Below are 17560 nucleotides of genomic sequence, written 5' to 3' on the forward strand. Positions count from 1 at the left end.
TTGAAAGTTTTCAAAGGTTTAATAAAGAGAGGCATGGTTTGAGAAGACACTTTGAAGCTGTATTATTTGTCTTAAAATTGAAACTCAGTTTCAAAGAGATTATTTGCTATTAAAACATTGTATTTCATAGTAAGACTGCCAAGGAGTAATTTATCAAATCACAAGGTTCAGAAAAATCTTTTTCAATAGCTTATACAGCAGCACATAGAATATATGCAAAGCAGATTATTGTAAAAAAAAAAAAAAAAAAAACCTCTTGTGAAAAAGTGCACATACACAGTGGTAAACTGTAAATCTTTCCGTCAGTATTTTACTGTAATAGTATAAAATAACGTCTTTACACTGTATTTACAAAGAAGGACACAACGCAACCCTGCTGCTAGTTCTTTATGTAACTTATTAAGTAAAATATTTGACAGTGTACATGTTTGCAGAGTTGGTTACAGCCTCACCATGGAGTGCGTAGGGTAAATAAGTTTTTCAGTTTTTCATTTTCAGGGCACTTTGTCAGAGCTTTCAAACTGACAGCTAAAACTTTTCAAGACTGATGTGTGTAAGTAGCACTACAGCAGATTCAAACCCAGGATGTACGCGATCTAAAACTTAATTTGATATATAAACTGCCTTCACTCTTTTTTCTCTTTAGTAATTTTTCTCTTTTCTTGAATATTTCAGGGTTGGAAAATAGCTCAAGATAGTTCAAAATGTGGGGATCAAAAAAAAAAAAAAAACTGAGGTTGAAGTTTTGTTGAATGTATTTAAGTGCATATATTATTTCTGCGTTTTGTTGGGGATTTGATATGCAACGACTGTTTAATCCTTGTGTGGTGGATGGCAGTTTGTCAGGGATGTGTGCTGTGATTTCATCTTGAACTGGCTTCAAGTCTGTGGGGCTCTTTCAGCATTAGTGCATTCAAAGCAGATCACGTCTGGGAGTGGGAAATGATAAGAGATGGGCTCATGTTGTGCTGTGCCCCGAGGAAATCCTGCCTCTTCTGACACCTCATTTCTACAAATACAAACCTTTCAGGAGAACCACAACCTCTCCCCTCTACAGAATCTCTCCCCATGTTAGGCTTCTCATTTAAGGCTTCATGGGAAGAAGGAGGGAGATATTTGCCTTTTTTATTCCCTCCTATTTTTTTTTCTACTATCTCTATTTTTTTTCTTCCTGTTTGTGCTCCAGTTTGAGCCTAACCCCTGTATGCTCAACTGTCACACAAAATCAGTGTTACTTAAATGGCGACATAAATAGCTGTATGAAGTGCACAAAGAAAGGCAAGTATAGGGCATTTCTGAATGCATTCTCTTAGGTCTAAAACTGCACATTTATTCAGAAAACTAAACCATAAGCATATGTTCAAAACACATGGTTATTATGCTGACAAATTTAGCAGAATACTCAAGATTACACAACTATAATGAGCCATTGTTGAGGCAACGTGTGGTCAGTCTGAGCCAGGGACACTGGCCTTTCCCCAACCCCCCACCTTCTGTAAGCTTATGTGTATTTTTCTATTGTGCCTGTATGTCTGCCCTCGACATGCCCATTCCCTAGACACTGAACCGTGTGGAAGAGTAACACTGTCATGTCAGCTCTGGTCAACTTTATGCTGGTCAGGAGCTGCCGCTCAGTACTATAACCAAGGTCAGGGGAGCCTGACTGCTGGATGCTGAGGGACACATCTGAATGCCAACAGGCATGAAAAATGAATAAACAAATATATCTTCCCATGATCATCAAAAAAAGATTTTTACAACATCATAAGGTTAGTTTTGATAAAATTCTGATATGGTTGTTGTGTTTTGTTCTTTTATAAATTTGCTGTTGCTTTAATAGTGTTAAAATGAAGAAATAAGATCAAATAAAACATAACAAATACTCAAAGCTGATGTAATAAAATTGTCCGCTGCTGTGGAGTGCTGTGCCACACCAGAGCTGGGCAGTGGATGAAGAGTGATGGAGGGGCATGGTTTTTCATTGCGTTAGGCAAAATGCCCTGCTGCCTTCAACTGTCCCGACCTCACATTTTTTGACAAATTGGTTGTGAGGCTTTTACGACTGATGCACATATCGCAAAAATCATTTCTGCCAAGCTTCCTCTATGACCTGCCCGTGGGACATGACAAGCCCCTCCACGCATCGCTCTATCAAACCGAATCTTTCCAGGACAATGCAAATTATGACAAATTCCATCATCCTGCATTATGCGCTTTCCTGCTAATCTCCCTAATTCGAGAGAATCGGGGAGGGTCTCGCTGTTTCAGCTGAGGGGCATGTTGTCTGATTGAATGATGCTGAAACTGCAACACTCAACCCCCGTTCTCTCTCTCTTCCCAGCTGTGACCATCTCATCTCTTCTGTCTTTTCATATTTTTCTTTTATTTGAAGCTACATCTCTCAGTCTGGCTGGTAATAGAAGCACTAACTTAACCTGGGCATAAAAGAATTATGTCAACATAAAGTGCCGTGGCACAACCATTACAGTGTAACTGTCAGTTGTGGTGAAGTTGAGTAAGTCTGTGTGTGATATGAAGGATAGAACCACAGTGTAAAATGTGTACTGTGGAAAAGACAGTGTGAATGTCTACAACAAATCAGCCTGTGACCCAGCGATACGAAGTTGCTGGTTCAGAGAGATTACTCTGCGTCCACATCCAAAACTTCGACTTAAACACACTCATCCACACACACACACACACACACACACACACACACCCTCTCTTCCCTGCCCTGTTCATTGACTTGTAACATGTAGTTCAGTATTCACAAATAAAAGATGAATAACAGCCAAACAAATACTGAAAGACAGAACAAACAAGTGCAGAAAATGCAAAGGAGAGCAAAAGGGACATGTAGTTCATTCTCGTCTCAACAGATGGCAGTATGTCTGCATTACAAGGGCAGCTGGAGTGTCAGCAAACCTGTACATACAAAGTCCATTCAATCCATGGACAGGCAGGCTAGACAGCACTGAAATCTCCTCGGAATTTATTTTTCCTTTTTTTAAATTTTTTTTTATTTTCCAAGTGAAAATGCTTGCAAAAAAAATCCCAAGTATGGATGTAAAAGTAGGAATAAATTATAAAAACAGTATAAAAACTGTTTGGGGATTTCATTGCAACATCTACACCAGTGTATTTATTTTTAATCAATAAATACCAAAAAAAATCCAATCAACCTTTAAAAAGTGTCAATAATAGATTAATAGTAAAAATTTTAAAAGAAAGATTATCAATCTAGGAAATATTTGCTTACATCTACGTTGGAATTATTAACAGTGTTATTTTACTGAAAATATGCACCAGGGGTAATAATATTCTCACCATAGCAAACTGATAAAATACAATGTGCTGCAAATGTACTGGATCTCTACTGAAAAATATAGCAAATATTAACATTTTTTGTCAGTGCATCAAATTCAACTCAATAAATTTTGACATGTGGAAAATATTGTGTACTCTATATTATATTGGATGAACTCTTACCCTGAACATCTCAACTTCATTACATTACCTAGACTCGCGGGGCCTGACATTCCCTTACATAATAAATCAATAATATCAATAATAAATATATATTAAAAGTGAACATGCTTATATGTCCTCAGAAAAAAACAGGAGGCTGTATATTATTCATCTGCAGCAGTTTTTACCTCAGTAAAGCGTGCTCTGATGACAATGGCATTTGAAAAATGAATGACCCAGGTTAAAAGTTACTACTCAGAAGAATTGCTCCATGGGATATTTATGATGAAGCGAGTGGCCAAAAGTAAATGGAACGTAAACGCTAACTCTTTTCTGAGGCATCTGTAGTCGTGCCGGGGAGAAAAATCATCTTAATAAATGAAGATAAAAAGGCAATCCTAGCACACACTGTTGCATGTGGATGCAATAGTCATTGTTGTGCAACTGTGTCATTGTGTGCAACTTATGGAATCGCAGAAATATATGAGAGCATAATAATTATAAAAATCATCTATAATAGCGGTTTCCTAAAATACACAATCTGCTGCATACTGCTGCACATAATAGCCAGCAGGTGAATCTGCTGCTGTAACAAGCCATTACTAACGGCCTCTCCGTCTGGATTGGTGACAATTAGTGTTATAAACCCTCATTGGTAACATATCACTCATGTGGTGTTCTATGCAAACAAATTGTTAATAAAATGTTAGACAATTTTTTTTAATTCTGTTAATGGCTATACAACAAAAATAGGAAAGCATAATGTTGTTGTTTTTTTTTTTTATTGTGTCTATTTCCATAAGTCAAATTAAATTCTTTTTCTGCAAGATTCCTGTAATGTTTGTGCGTCCACTATTTTGGATAAAAGATTCTGTGTATGAGTAAAATGTAACATTTGCTTATGCTGGTCTGTATTACTTCCTGTATGTCACCACACTAGCATGTGTGGGTGCTGGCCCCCGTATTGTTCACTCTGTATTTGCCAAATGCGTATATTTCACAAGGAGCATCTTCCAGACCCTCCCTATCTGTGTGTTTTTGTGTGCATGCGTGTGTGTGTGTGTATTGTGTGTTTACTGTGTGTGCGTGAGTGTGTGTCGGCCCTGTCAGCTATGCCCTCTCGTCACTGCAGGGGGAAGCAACACACCCGGGCAGCTCTGAATATAGTGGCTAGTTACCATAGTAATGGGATGGTCATACGTCTCTCCTCTCTTAGACAGTGATGGGAGTGGACAGGACACGCCGCTATGCTTTTTATCTATGCATTTGCTATTCAGTTATTTCATTCCGCAAATAAAAAGCCAAGCCAACCCACCTCTTCCTTTTTTCAGAATTCAAATAGAGGGGTGAAATGGGAAGTAAATAGTTGGATATGGGGTAATAATTCACACATGGGACTACAAATAATTGATGTGTTTTGACTGAGTGTTTGTGATTGCAATTGTAATAGCGCAAGTGTCTTGGCAGATATCTGCGGTGGTGGGATCTTTATATGACGCTTTTCAGATGCCTTCTTGATGTCTCTGAACCATTCACCCCTCCACTACTCGTCAGCAGTGACAAAGTGAGAAGCAAACAAGCACACACAGACAGACACACAGACACACACACGCACACACACATACGCACACGCACACACACGCACACGCACACACACACACACACACACACACACACTCACACACACACACACACACACACACACACGTGGTTCTCTCAAATTAAAAAGCTGTGTCTACCATTTATCAAATAAAATCATATTCATACATGACTACTGATTACATTAATCTACATTCCATTAAAGGTTCTTGTTAATTCTACCCGTGTAGTCACAAAAACCAGACCTGTGTCTCTTGAAGCTTCCCATGCGTTTAAGGATGGTTAAGTGGTGCATGTCCACCTGTGTGCACATGTACACACACACACACACACATACATACACATACACATACATATACACACACACACAAACACACACACACACAAAATGGATACAGACATATATTTATATGCACAGCTCCACATCATTTCGCATGTCTGGTGTGTACATTTTGTGCACACTTATGTGAATGAGGAAGTGGGATGATGGCTGTGGCTATCCTGTCTCTGCTTCCCATGGCTTGTTGACATGAACCAAGGCAGTCAGGCACCAATAATACATGAAGAGCTGTTCAAAGGCAATTAGGATCAGTTGTCAGGGCCGGGCCCATTAATGAGTGGGAGTGTGGCAGGGGCCGGGGCAGAGGCACAGTGCCGGCGTAGGTGACCGCCTGAGAGCCGATGCACTCTGACAGATCCAGTCCTTCCCCTGTCCTCGCCTGGTACAAGCTGATACCAGCCTGTGCCCACGTGGTGCTGCTGCAGCAGCAGCAGCAGAGCAAGATAATGTAACAAAGAACGCACTGACTCCTGAAAATGACTACTGCCATGGCAGGTCAGCCTCTATGCGGTCACGGCAGGAGAGAAAGGGGGGAAGTAGGGCACATGGGATATGGTTGGAAAGAACATAATTACCTCTGCTGCCATCTACCACTTCCCATAAAACTGCCCCCTCATCAGATTAAAAACATGGTCTAATTTGGCCTTTCACATACATGAGGCAAGAGTGCCCAGACCCCAACCAATAGCTCAAGCACTGTCCCAGCACGGAGCTATGACCATGTGTCAATACAGATATGTGTCTTGCAATGTGGAGCTGTATTAAAGGAGGGGGAGGATGTTGGATGAACCTGTTCCCATGTTTGCTTATATGATTGTACTGAAGAGTATGCATACATGCCATGGGTATACAGGCCTGCACTCAAGCAAACATCTGTCAACAAACGTTTAGATATGAATCTATTGAAGGTATGAGATAATGAGTACATTCAATTGCCTGCTTTGTTTGTCTTTGCATACATCTCTATCTATTTGCATGTCACTGAATGTGCTTTGAATGCCGTATACCTGTCCTATCAGTCATGAGTGTGTTACAGTGAATCACCTGTGACTCATTCTAATGACCCAACCAGTTTACCTTGTCATACAACCACAAAGAGCACACAGGTGTGTGTGCACGTGTGTGTGTGTGTGTGTGTGTGTCTTTGTAAGACCTGGCCTCGGGGCATACAGCCGACATGCCACTGTGGTAAGGTCTTCCTGGGTTTGATCAGTGTGTTTCATGTGTGTCCGGTTCAAGTGAAGACAGTTGACCCCGGTGTTTGGGTAGGATGAGTAAAGTCTACAGAGACAGACTTTGGTGATCTTCAGAGACAGGAACTGAATCAAATGCTCGCAGGGGAAAGGCTCTGAGGGGAAGCCTGACTGTCAGTCAAAACCTTTCTGACTCTCTGCAGACAAAAGGTTCGACTCATTGCACACAATTCAGGCATTCAGGAAAGGAAGCAGTCAGCCCATTCTACTTGTGCCTTCGGTGAAATGAAAAGAAAAAACAAACCTGTGTTAACATCCTCCGCTGCAGCTAGGAGCAAGTAACTACACGTGCTGAAGAGCGCCGTAGTTTTGAGTAGCTTTCAATCTCACGACTGCTCAAACTGCTGAGCCTTCAAGACCTCATTTTTCACCGACTCAATTACTCAACAACTGTTCTCCTCCTGGCCCCTCCCCTTCCACCGTGCCTCATCTCCCCTCCTCCTTGGTTGGAAGTGATCATTTGTTCTTTTATTAAAGTTGATAACATCCCTTGCATTGTCTGAGTGTGCATGCTAGAGAACCGCCCTTACTATTCTAGCCTCCAGCGTTTCGTATTATTGGTGCATTATTTCACGCATGCCCTCCTCTTTTATCAAGCGCTTTTGAAGTAATGTTAATAGACTAGAAAATTGAGACATTTATGAAGTATGGGCCGTGTTTATGAAAAAATCCATAAAGTATGACAGCGGAGAGGTGAGATAAAAGCAAGGTTTTAATAGATTATGGCAAACAGGGGAGAGGCGTCAGATGCTGACAGGCACCTCCTCCGAGATCCCTCATATTTTATGGGATTAATTTTGTTGTATTAGAAATGAAGTTAAATGTCCTAATTAATCTGTTCGTGCTGCATGAATACCTCCCTGAACGCAGATGCACGCACACACACTGTTTTTTGGCTAATTACTCTTCTGTGGTAATTGAGGTAGATATATTCTCTAGATGCAGGCTGAGGAAGTTTGGGGAGGTGAGGGGGGGTGTTTGATGTGGTGGTGGTGGTGGTGGTGGTGGGGGGGGGGGGGTCGCTGAATTGTGCAAGTTGGCTCTTTTACAGTAGTGAAACATTCTGGGTGAGAACAACAAACCATAAAACTGAAGCACTTAGCTTAATTTCAGCTATTCATCACAAAAAAATTTTTGCTTTCTCACCCGCCACACTAGCTCATATTCAGCTGTCAGCCCTTTGATTATTCACCAGGCATACTGGTGTGTCTCCTATCTTCACAAACACATCTTGTACTATTTGTTCTCCCACAACATTTCTAATGAAAAACACCATAATACATTTATATGTTAATTCTAAAATACAGATGAGGAATGATATCACCAAACATTTATATCTTGAGGGGTGATCTGCCACCTCTCTCAGTCCGGCCAAAGTGTCACAACAACTTCTATGTTTCAATTGAGGGATTTTTATAACAAGTCATCCCTGTCTCTATCCTAAAATGCCTTAAAAATCATCTTTGACACCTTGTTGGCTGAAATAAACCAAACCAAAAAAGGGTTCAAACGAGCAAAAGAAACTTTCCTCTTTTTGGTGCTACATGGGTGGCCCAACCTCACTGTGTCTCGGCCTGACCTCTGAACTCTTCATCAAGAGGGTGGGACAAAGTTCAGCTCATTGTTTTAAGATACTTAGACTCTTGTAAGAAGATTACTCAAATTCTCACACCCGCCTCAGTACGCTCCTCCCTTTGACGTTAATTGGCAGCGTCAGATCCACTTCCCTCCTGATGCCTCGCGGTCCACTTTGACAATTTTCAAAATCCAATGCAAATCCTATCGCAGGCTTGCGCAAGAAGGCCTTCCGCAATATTGACTGTCACTCACAATTAGGGGAATGAGGCAAGGGGTTAGTGTTCACCAGCAACCTGAGGCTAGCGCAGTCAGCTCCCCAAACACAGCCCGCAGAATCTGATCAGTGAGTATAATTTCCCGGCAAATATCCCAGGGGTGAGCCACTTACCTTAACAAGAAAGAGGAGATGTTTAACAACCATTCAACTGATAGTCAGTCTGCTCAAACCCGGTTTGGCTATTGTGTTTGCGTCTGTAAATGTAGATCCAAAGGGAACATGACGGACACGGCAGCATGAACTTACGGAGATGTGGAAAATACTTACTACAGTTTCAGACTTCAGCTGTTAACTCTGACTTTAGTAAATGATGGGTTAATTTTTTCCATCTGGCAACTCATAAGCGTAATAGATTGTTATTAGTACAAATGGAATATTGCTGGCTAAAGAAACAGGCCGATACTCTTTTTTTCCCTGCTCTTATACTAATGCAACAGAATTGTTTAAAAGCTCCTTCTAACAAACAACAGACAGAAAATGTAATAAGTTTTATTTCTTTTAAAAGCACACCATTACTTGGCTTTTGTTGTAATGAGAGAATTTGTTTAAAAACTGGATGTCTGGGGTCGTCTCTTGTTTTTAATGAATTGATTGATGCAATAACAGAGTGACATTTCTTATATCTTAATTAGATTATGCAAATTGAGTCCAAAACAATGAAAGCTAAATTTTCTATTAGATCTCTGCGAAATAAGACAGCAAAACAAAACAATTAGTGGCAAGAACTTTGATGTTACCAGACTCACAAATAACATTACACGACATGAGATAAATACTATAGCGAACGCAACCGCTGCGCACATGTCAATCAGGTATGGAACAAATTGAAACGATGTAAAAACAAAGCATAAATGAAATCATCCTTTTTGTCTTTATAGCTTGAGGCTTTCACCTAAACTACCACGATATTATACATTAACATAAAATACACAGAGAGGCCCCCTGCTTTGACATCATAAAGGTTAACTAATTCTTTAAATCAAGACAGATCTGAATCTGTCAGTCTGCCAGGCCGAGTCGACATTCAGTCAGCTTGCCATTCCCGAGAGCTGAAGCTGAGAGACATGACAAGCCAGGCAGACAGATGAATAGAAGGATGGAGTTTGAAGATCCAGCATCCATCACATGCCAATCCCTAATGCCGTTTCTCTCTTACCTACACCACTACCACCCTTCATGGTGGAGGCTTACTGTGGTCAAATCCTGCAGGGCCCGAGTGCCACGTTCTGTCAGTAGCCATGTGCTCTCTCTCAAACCACTGGACACTTGTCAGAATGAATACACTGGTCACAATGAAGCTGGATATTGATCAGTTTGTGGCTATATTGGCCATACACGCACCACAGAGGAACTAGGTTTTCTCTAATTAACAAGAAAGTGAATAACTCATCAAAGGGCACTATCATTTGCTATTTATTTCCTCCGCTGAGTCGTAACTCACCGCCCCTTCAAAGAACTCATCACAAAAACACCTCTGCTACACAAAAATAATTACATCATCTGGACATAATTAAGAACACAGATTCATCCTTTAATCATTTCAAGTTTAACCTAACCCCCCTCTTCCAACCCACTTGTATAGCTGGATCCTGCTTTTAATTACTAATTCTTTTCCACAGACAGTGAACGTGGAGAGCTCCAGGTTATTTGGTCTCAGACAGCAGCTTTTCAGTCTCTGTTGTTGCCAGAGCCCTGTCGCCATGGTGTTACACGGCAACAGTCACCAAGGAAAATTGTCATTAAGACGGATTCGTGGTACTGGTGAGAGGAGGGGTGGCACCGCATGCTTGCTCACAGCACGGGGGTAATTGTATCAATATGTAAAAATCTCTGACTGTACTGAAGAGTTGTTAATACATTTTTGATCAAATTAAGTCATTGTAGCGTGGAGGAGGAGCAGACACACTGAGAGACGACGCAGGGGTCATATGAAGCTCTGTGCACAGCTCTGAGAAAGCAAACTCCTCTCATTGTTTTCTCAGACGGCTTTGGATATGAATGATCATTAGAAGGATGAGAGATTAAACTGTTTTCCAGATGCAATAGCACATGCCCACAGCTGACTTCAATTTCATGTCTCAATGAGACTCCATTGAGGAAATCAAACACTGCTGGCATGTTAAAAGCAAACCTGACTCTGTAGGTTACAGCTCAGGAATCCAAACTGCACAAGATCCTCTGAGCACCAATGACACACTGGTGAGATATGCCGTCAAGCTCGAAACGAATAGCTAATCCACACATGTTCTCACTCATAGACGGATTTGGCTGCAGGATCAAGGACAGTGTGGAGGAGATGGACACTATCCTTGTTGACAGTACCTTGACAAGTGTAATCCCATACAATACACACTGGGTAAACAAAACACCAAGCCAACCGTGCAACCACGGCCCACACTTCCTCTGCTCTGCCTTTGAATTCCACATTCTTTCTGGTTTTTAAACAATATGAAAGAAGTTCAATTCCTAGCTTTACAAACAAGTGCAAAAATGGATACATACTGCCCACTATAATGGGGATACATATTTACATGTACACACAAAAGTAGTACTGAGAACAAACTATGAAACAAAACAACAATCACATGCATCTGCATGCAAAAGCGGAGAAAACTGCACATACTGCACGTAATCTGAGACAGTTCAGTTGCTTTGTAAGAGTCAAGCAGAACAAAGTGTCATAAGAACCAGCAGACAGATTCATCATTCTTCATATTAATCCTTGGTATTCCTGCATTAATCCCTTACTTACCTTCCCAAAGCGATTTGCTTTGCCAACAATGAGACAAAAGAAAATAATTTTCCTTGTTTTCTGCTTGATCACTCCAGAAAAGGGCCGAGGGATTCAGAGGGAGGTGTTTCATTATCATTGCAATAAGCAGTCAAGTCGGGAATGTGAAGGTGCAAATAAATAATAATAATAATAATAATGATGATAGGAACTGATGAACTACTGGAAAATCATACAACAGGCTTAAAAGTAAAGGATATTTTTTTAACACTACATTAATGCTAAATTAATTGATTAATGGGATTTAAAACATTCTCTGACAACATATTGTCAATTGAGTATCTTTTGATTTCTTTGACGGTTTGTCAGACAAAATAAGTAATTTGAAGACATCACTTTTGGCTCTGGCGACATATAATGGGCATTTGTCAATACTTTTAGACATTGTATAAACTGAAGCACGGATCGGTTAATCCCAAAACCAATTGATGGATTACCTGATCATGGAAATTATTGTTAGCTGCAGCTCTACATGGCAAAATCAGGCTCATTCAAGCATTTGCTTTCCTTTCTGCCTGCCATCAGTTTCAAACTGTCAGCACCTCTCCCTGTTGTGGAGCTTTGAGTCTTACCCTGAGGGCCTGGCTGTAGGGACCAATGTTGGCTGGGGCCCAGTGGGACAGGCTCTGGACATGCAGGGCCTCTCTCTGGTGGAAGCAGCCTTCCTGCAGGGGCTCAGTCCAGTCATGGAGCAGACAGTCCATCAGCATCAGCTGACCAGCAGGCAAAGGAGTCTGGACACACACCCTTCAAGAACGAGGGAAAAAGTGGCTGTAGCAATAACTCAAATTAGGAATAAAAATCCTGTAGAGCAGTAAATGTTTGTGAGCTTTTCCATAACAAAGACAACAGACAGGCAAATGCCTGTATGTGTGTTTGCTTTTACCTGGCTGGAGGGTTTATGCCAAAGTGTTTCTTATAAACCGTGTTGAGTGGACCAAAGTCGTCCATGCTGCTCACATACAGATGAACCAGGATAATGTCCTTAATCTTCCAGCCTCTGCTGTCCAACTCACCTGGACACAGGCAAGACATTATAAATGACTACAGTGTAACATAAATATCACGAACATACCATGCCTCACCTTGGTAAACGTTTTGTTTATCACATAATAAAACTAGCAGAAAAGGCAGTACATGCCAGATGAAATCCAAATTTAGCACATTTACATGGGAAGATTTATTTGTGACCAAAAGAGGAGCACTAGTACATCCTTGCAACTGGTTCTTTGAGACCCATCATTCTGGATTACCTCTAAAACGTTATTCATTTTGTGTATATTTGTATTTAGGTATATTTAATAGCAGTTTGGGACCATGTTAACTCAGTATTGTTTAAACTTCCAGGTTTACGGCTGTGGTTTACTCACAGATAAAGCCAATCAGTTCATACAGTCGTTTGTACGCTATTACCATTAAGAGGTGGATAGTTAACGAAAGTTTTTTTTTCTTGACATTGAAGTCCATTGAGGCTGCTTTAAAGTGGTAATGGTGTTTGTCCCCTCTTATAAAGCACAGTCTAACACAGCACGTGTGCACATCGCAGGCTTTGGATGCAAACGCAGGCGCAAAGGGCTCAAAGCGAAGCCGCTCTCCCTACAATCATTTGAAAGAGCTTCAAGTTTGTTTTTCCTTTGCCAACACCAGCGTCTCAGTCTACTTCGCCCTCATACAAAGAGGTTGTTCATTAAATATTAACTTGTTTAATATTGTCTCTGCACTGTGAAGGCTGTTCAGCCGAGCACCACGATAAACATTAAATATGCTTTTCATCTTTCGCTCCTCTTTCTCCATCAAAAAGGGAGAAAGAGGAAAAAAAGAAGACTGAGATACACTGTAAAAGCGTGCACTTTTAAACTTCTGCAGGGCAAACACGCTAACCCACCCAACATGACTTGACTTCACTGTGTGTGTGTGTGTGTGTGTGTGTGTGTGTGTGTGTGTGTGTGTGTGTTTAAAATGAAGCCTGGTTTGGGTTAATTTAAAATGCTTGTCCTTGTTTGGTGGCCAACTCACTATCGCATTCTTGTGACGGATGAAGCCTCTGACACACAGGGTTTTGCCTGCTGGGTTGACAAGCACTTTTGAATAAGGAACGACTTTTCAAGCTCTGCCACACCTCCTTGTGTGTGTTTAGCTAACACAGCAAGGAGAAAGAAAGACACTCAAGGGACAAAGAAGTTTTCCCCATATGATTTTTTCCATTGCTTTTTGAGGGCTGAAGTACAGTAAGCCCCTGCAGAACCTGTTTCTCTGAGCCGCTTTAATCACCCCTGGACAAAGGAATTCTATATCACCCCCCCTCGATTCCTATCAAAGATGTAATTTTTATTTGATCTTAGAAAACATGGCATATTAAAGGTTAGTTTACTTGTGTGTGTCGCTCTGTGTGCTTTTCGCTTCGGTGATTTCAGAGAGGCAAAAAAATCATTTTCTAGTAGACCCTTGTGTTTTTCCTGAGTGTAGAGATATTTAAAAGCATGTCCACAGTTGTTGTACACCGTGTTCTACGTAAGTGTTCACTCTCTTCTACTTGCTCTCTCTTTCTCACACTTTCCCTTACTTTGCAGCTGTATGAAAGCTGCAGATGTCTGGCCCTGGATCCCAGGGTCTTGGCTCTGAAGGCCGTTGATGCCAGAGATCCACTGATAGCCTCGAGAGCTTCTGGCCGAGCAGGATGGAGCGAGATCTGCAAGAAGAGATGCGACGAAATGATGAAGAAGAGAGTTCACAAGTGCTTTACTCAGTCAGCACCATCAGTTTGGTTAGTCCAATGATTATAATGCTTGATCAAGACTTTCAGGACATGAAAAATAAGTATGTTGTATCAAATTTCTCTTCATTTATAACCAGGACAGATACTGTATGAGTGGGAACTCGTGCATATGTGGTTTATGTCGAAGGAGAAACGAATTCAGAGACTGTCACAAATACACTTCTGAAATGACGGCTCCTTGTCAAACAATCACTCAAAAATACCAGTATCATGATGCTGGCCGCGTGACACAGATTCAGCGAACGCTCACCACACACAGATATCATTTGACACACACATACATGCATACATACACACACACACACACACACACACACACACACACACACACACACACACACACACACACACACACACACACACACACACACACACACACACACACACACACACACACACACACACACACACACACACACACAAAATACACACTCACGCATGCATGTCTCACAACAAATGAATCTCACCGTGGCCCTGCTGACAACTAAGGTCAAAATTTGATGTAAATTCTTGCTGGTTGTCTTCAGCTTGATCAGCATATTCCACCTCCTCAGTCATCTTGTCAATGGCGCTCTGGCAAGGACAACTACCATGGGGCAAAGCTCTCGCCACCACATCCTGCAATAAAGCACCACAGGGAATACATCAGGCCAAACGCCCACCAAAGAGCGCTGAGCCTTTTGCAAAGACAGACAAAACGCTGTATAATTAGCCAACCTTTTCAAATACCCCACCAAGCGGGCTGTGTTTGTCAGTCTTTCATGACAAGGGCCCAGACACACATAACTTCAAGGTGAATGAATACAAAAACAACATGCTAACATATTCGTGGCTCGGGCGAATAGGGAGCGGTGTTTTCTGATACTGTAGATTCAATCACGCTGGCTGTCATTCAAAACTCATGACTGGATGGGTGAGACACGTTTTGGATTTCACCAGTTTTTTTTCTCCTTTGTGTTTTTACTTACACCACACTCTGCTACTTCTTTAAATAACAAATCATTACCATCCTCTAAGGCATACATATTACCTGCCAAATCCTGCTGGGGCGTCACACATTTAAATACATATTTCATATTTCCTCAACGCCCCCCCCACCCTCACCCTGCCCAAGCCTCATTCACCCCCCTCATCTGCTGTCAACTGCATTAGGCCATATGATAATCAAATTAATTATACTTCAGCCCCTCTCTCCTGGCCAGCATGAAAAATAGCTTGACTAGCATTAACGGAGGGCAAATGATGGTGGTCCATCCCCACCCCCTGAGCCCGGTGCAGTTTCCTCTAGTGCTGGTGTCACCGCAGATCTGTCACCCTGACGAGAAGAGCTTCAGAAGGCTGAACCAGGGCAGGTTCTCCCCTGGTTGCCTGCCCCCCACCCCACCCACCACCCCCCACCCCTCTTCCCTCTCCCTTCCCCACCCCTTGCAGACCCTGGATCTCCCTGCTCTTCCCCCAGAAACCTAGGGGTGGCTGTGGGAGCGCGCGTGTGTTTGTGCGATGGGGGTGGGAGCAGCAGCGTGGGGAGTGAAAAAATATATAGCTGTAGGGAGTGAGGCTGCAGGGTCACGGAGGTTGTGGGATGGGGGTATGTTTTTTGTCCGTAACAGTCCCAGCCCCCACCCAACACGCAGACACACACACACACACACACACACACACACACACACACACACACACACACACACAGATACAAGGCTGCAAACAAGAACACACACTCTCTTGCACATATACAAATACAAAACACATTACCGTGTGATGTGCAAAGAAACACACGTGCAAATCACATGCTTTTACCCTGGAGACATGTTGATCTACAGGCGAGCGCCATCCCTCAGTGTAACCCTTATACTCTCCACTCGCTGCAACAAAAACAACGGCATACGAGCAGCACTTCCTGTCGCCAGCAACACTCATCAGCCAGTAGGTGTCTTATTAAACCAGACAATTTGAACAAGAGTAATTAAAAGTACACATAAATGAGGTCAATGTCAATCCATCACATTATTTGTTTGTTTTTTTTGTTTTTTTTTTTTACAAATAATTTAACCATGCTCAAGTTTTCTGCTCTTGCAAGGAAAGTCAAATGTTTCTAAGTGTCACCCCTCCAGTCTGCGAGGCCTCATTCAGCTCCTTCTAATATACCGAAAGCCATTTCCTACTGCCTCTCTGCAACCCCCGCCTGGGTACGCTAAGCCAGCTACCTGAATGCAAAGCGCCTTAATGTGAGCAGACATGTTTATTAAGCTGGGCCTAGTTTCAGGCTGCAGTGAATATTGCAGACGTCAAAGTAGGCCATGTGGGGCTAGAGGAGAGAGAGCGAGGGATGAAGGGAGAGACCGAGAGCAAGAGAGTGCGGGAGAGAGATTGGCCCTCTGGAGGCTGATCTGAACCCTGCCCTACAGTGCTGTGTTTCTCTTCTCCTCGACAAAGTTGTCAGACACCAAAGGGTTTTGTTCTTGTATTTGTTTTGCCCTCAGAGTGGTTTTAAAGTAATCAACCCAAAGCAACTCAAACTTTTGTTGTAAAATTATTGATTCAGCATTGAACGGCATTGATCTTATTTGTCAAAACAAGTTGCACTCATGGATTCTTTCAGAAGTTTGACTCACACTGTCTTTGTTCTCGGTGTGCATCTCGGTGAAGCGCAAGTAGCCAACTGGAGCAAAGGCATCTGCTGAGTGGATCACTGTCTCCGCTGCATCGCTGCACAAACACACAAAAACTTCCATATATTCTTGGCAAAACACAACTTCCCAAAGTTAATGCATCCACATGCAGTGAAACTTGTAATGAACACAAATAATTTATTGATTCACTCACATAACGATTTTCTTTTTGAAGAGAGGACAATCAAGAGTGAAGGTTTCATATTCGCCTCCTTCTCCACAAATATGGACTCCATACTTCTGGGAGAGCTACTCGTGAAACAAAACAACTCATTCAAATCCCCACATTTTTCTGCATTTCATTTAAACACAATAAAGGTAATTGAAAAGTTTTATATTGCTAGTCTCCATGTTCAGTTTAAAGCTTATCAAACTTTTCTAACACTAGTTTAAGAGAAAAATACCAAAATCAATCGCAACACCGGTAAAACCAGTAAATGTACAAGAAAGTGACTGGTGTGACTGTGATTTGCTTACAGTAAATCACTGAAAGTACTGCACTGAGAATATAATCACTCTGAAACTAAAAGTTAAAGTGAAAGAAAAATACAGACTGGTGACAAATTGAGGGAAAAACCAACATCAAGTGTCTTAGTCACATGCTGGGCCACCACAAGCTGCCTGAACAGCTTCAATGCTCATGGGCACTGATTCTGCAAGTGATGGAACACCAGTCCTCCAAAAGATATTTCCTCATTTGGTGTTCTGACAACGGAGGTGAAGAGCGCTGTCCAACACATCAGTCCCATAGCTGTTCAACTGGGTTAAGATCTGGTGTCTGGTGCCATTCAGTGACCTCTCGTGACCTA

At 41.9% G+C, this 17560-nt stretch overlaps 1 protein-coding gene across 1 annotated transcript in view; it reads right to left on the reverse strand.

The window, feature by feature from the left end:
• The window catches only part of dph6 (diphthamine biosynthesis 6), a 58953-nt gene that overhangs the window by 17271 nt on the left and 24122 nt on the right, over positions 1 to 17560 (reverse strand). Inside the window, exons 7-12 of the mRNA XM_056394361.1 lie at positions 16906 to 17000; positions 16695 to 16788; positions 14550 to 14700; positions 13870 to 13995; positions 12193 to 12322; positions 11879 to 12053 (exon numbers count right to left, since the gene is read on the reverse strand). Coding sequence (XP_056250336.1) covers positions 11879 to 12053; positions 12193 to 12322; positions 13870 to 13995; positions 14550 to 14700; positions 16695 to 16788; positions 16906 to 17000 — 771 coding nt within the window. The remainder of the gene's footprint in view (positions 1 to 11878; positions 12054 to 12192; positions 12323 to 13869; positions 13996 to 14549; positions 14701 to 16694; positions 16789 to 16905; positions 17001 to 17560) is intronic.

Source organism: Seriola aureovittata, chromosome 13 (genome assembly GCF_021018895.1).
Source record: "Seriola aureovittata isolate HTS-2021-v1 ecotype China chromosome 13, ASM2101889v1, whole genome shotgun sequence".
Lineage (NCBI taxonomy): Eukaryota > Metazoa > Chordata > Actinopteri > Carangiformes > Carangidae > Seriola > Seriola aureovittata.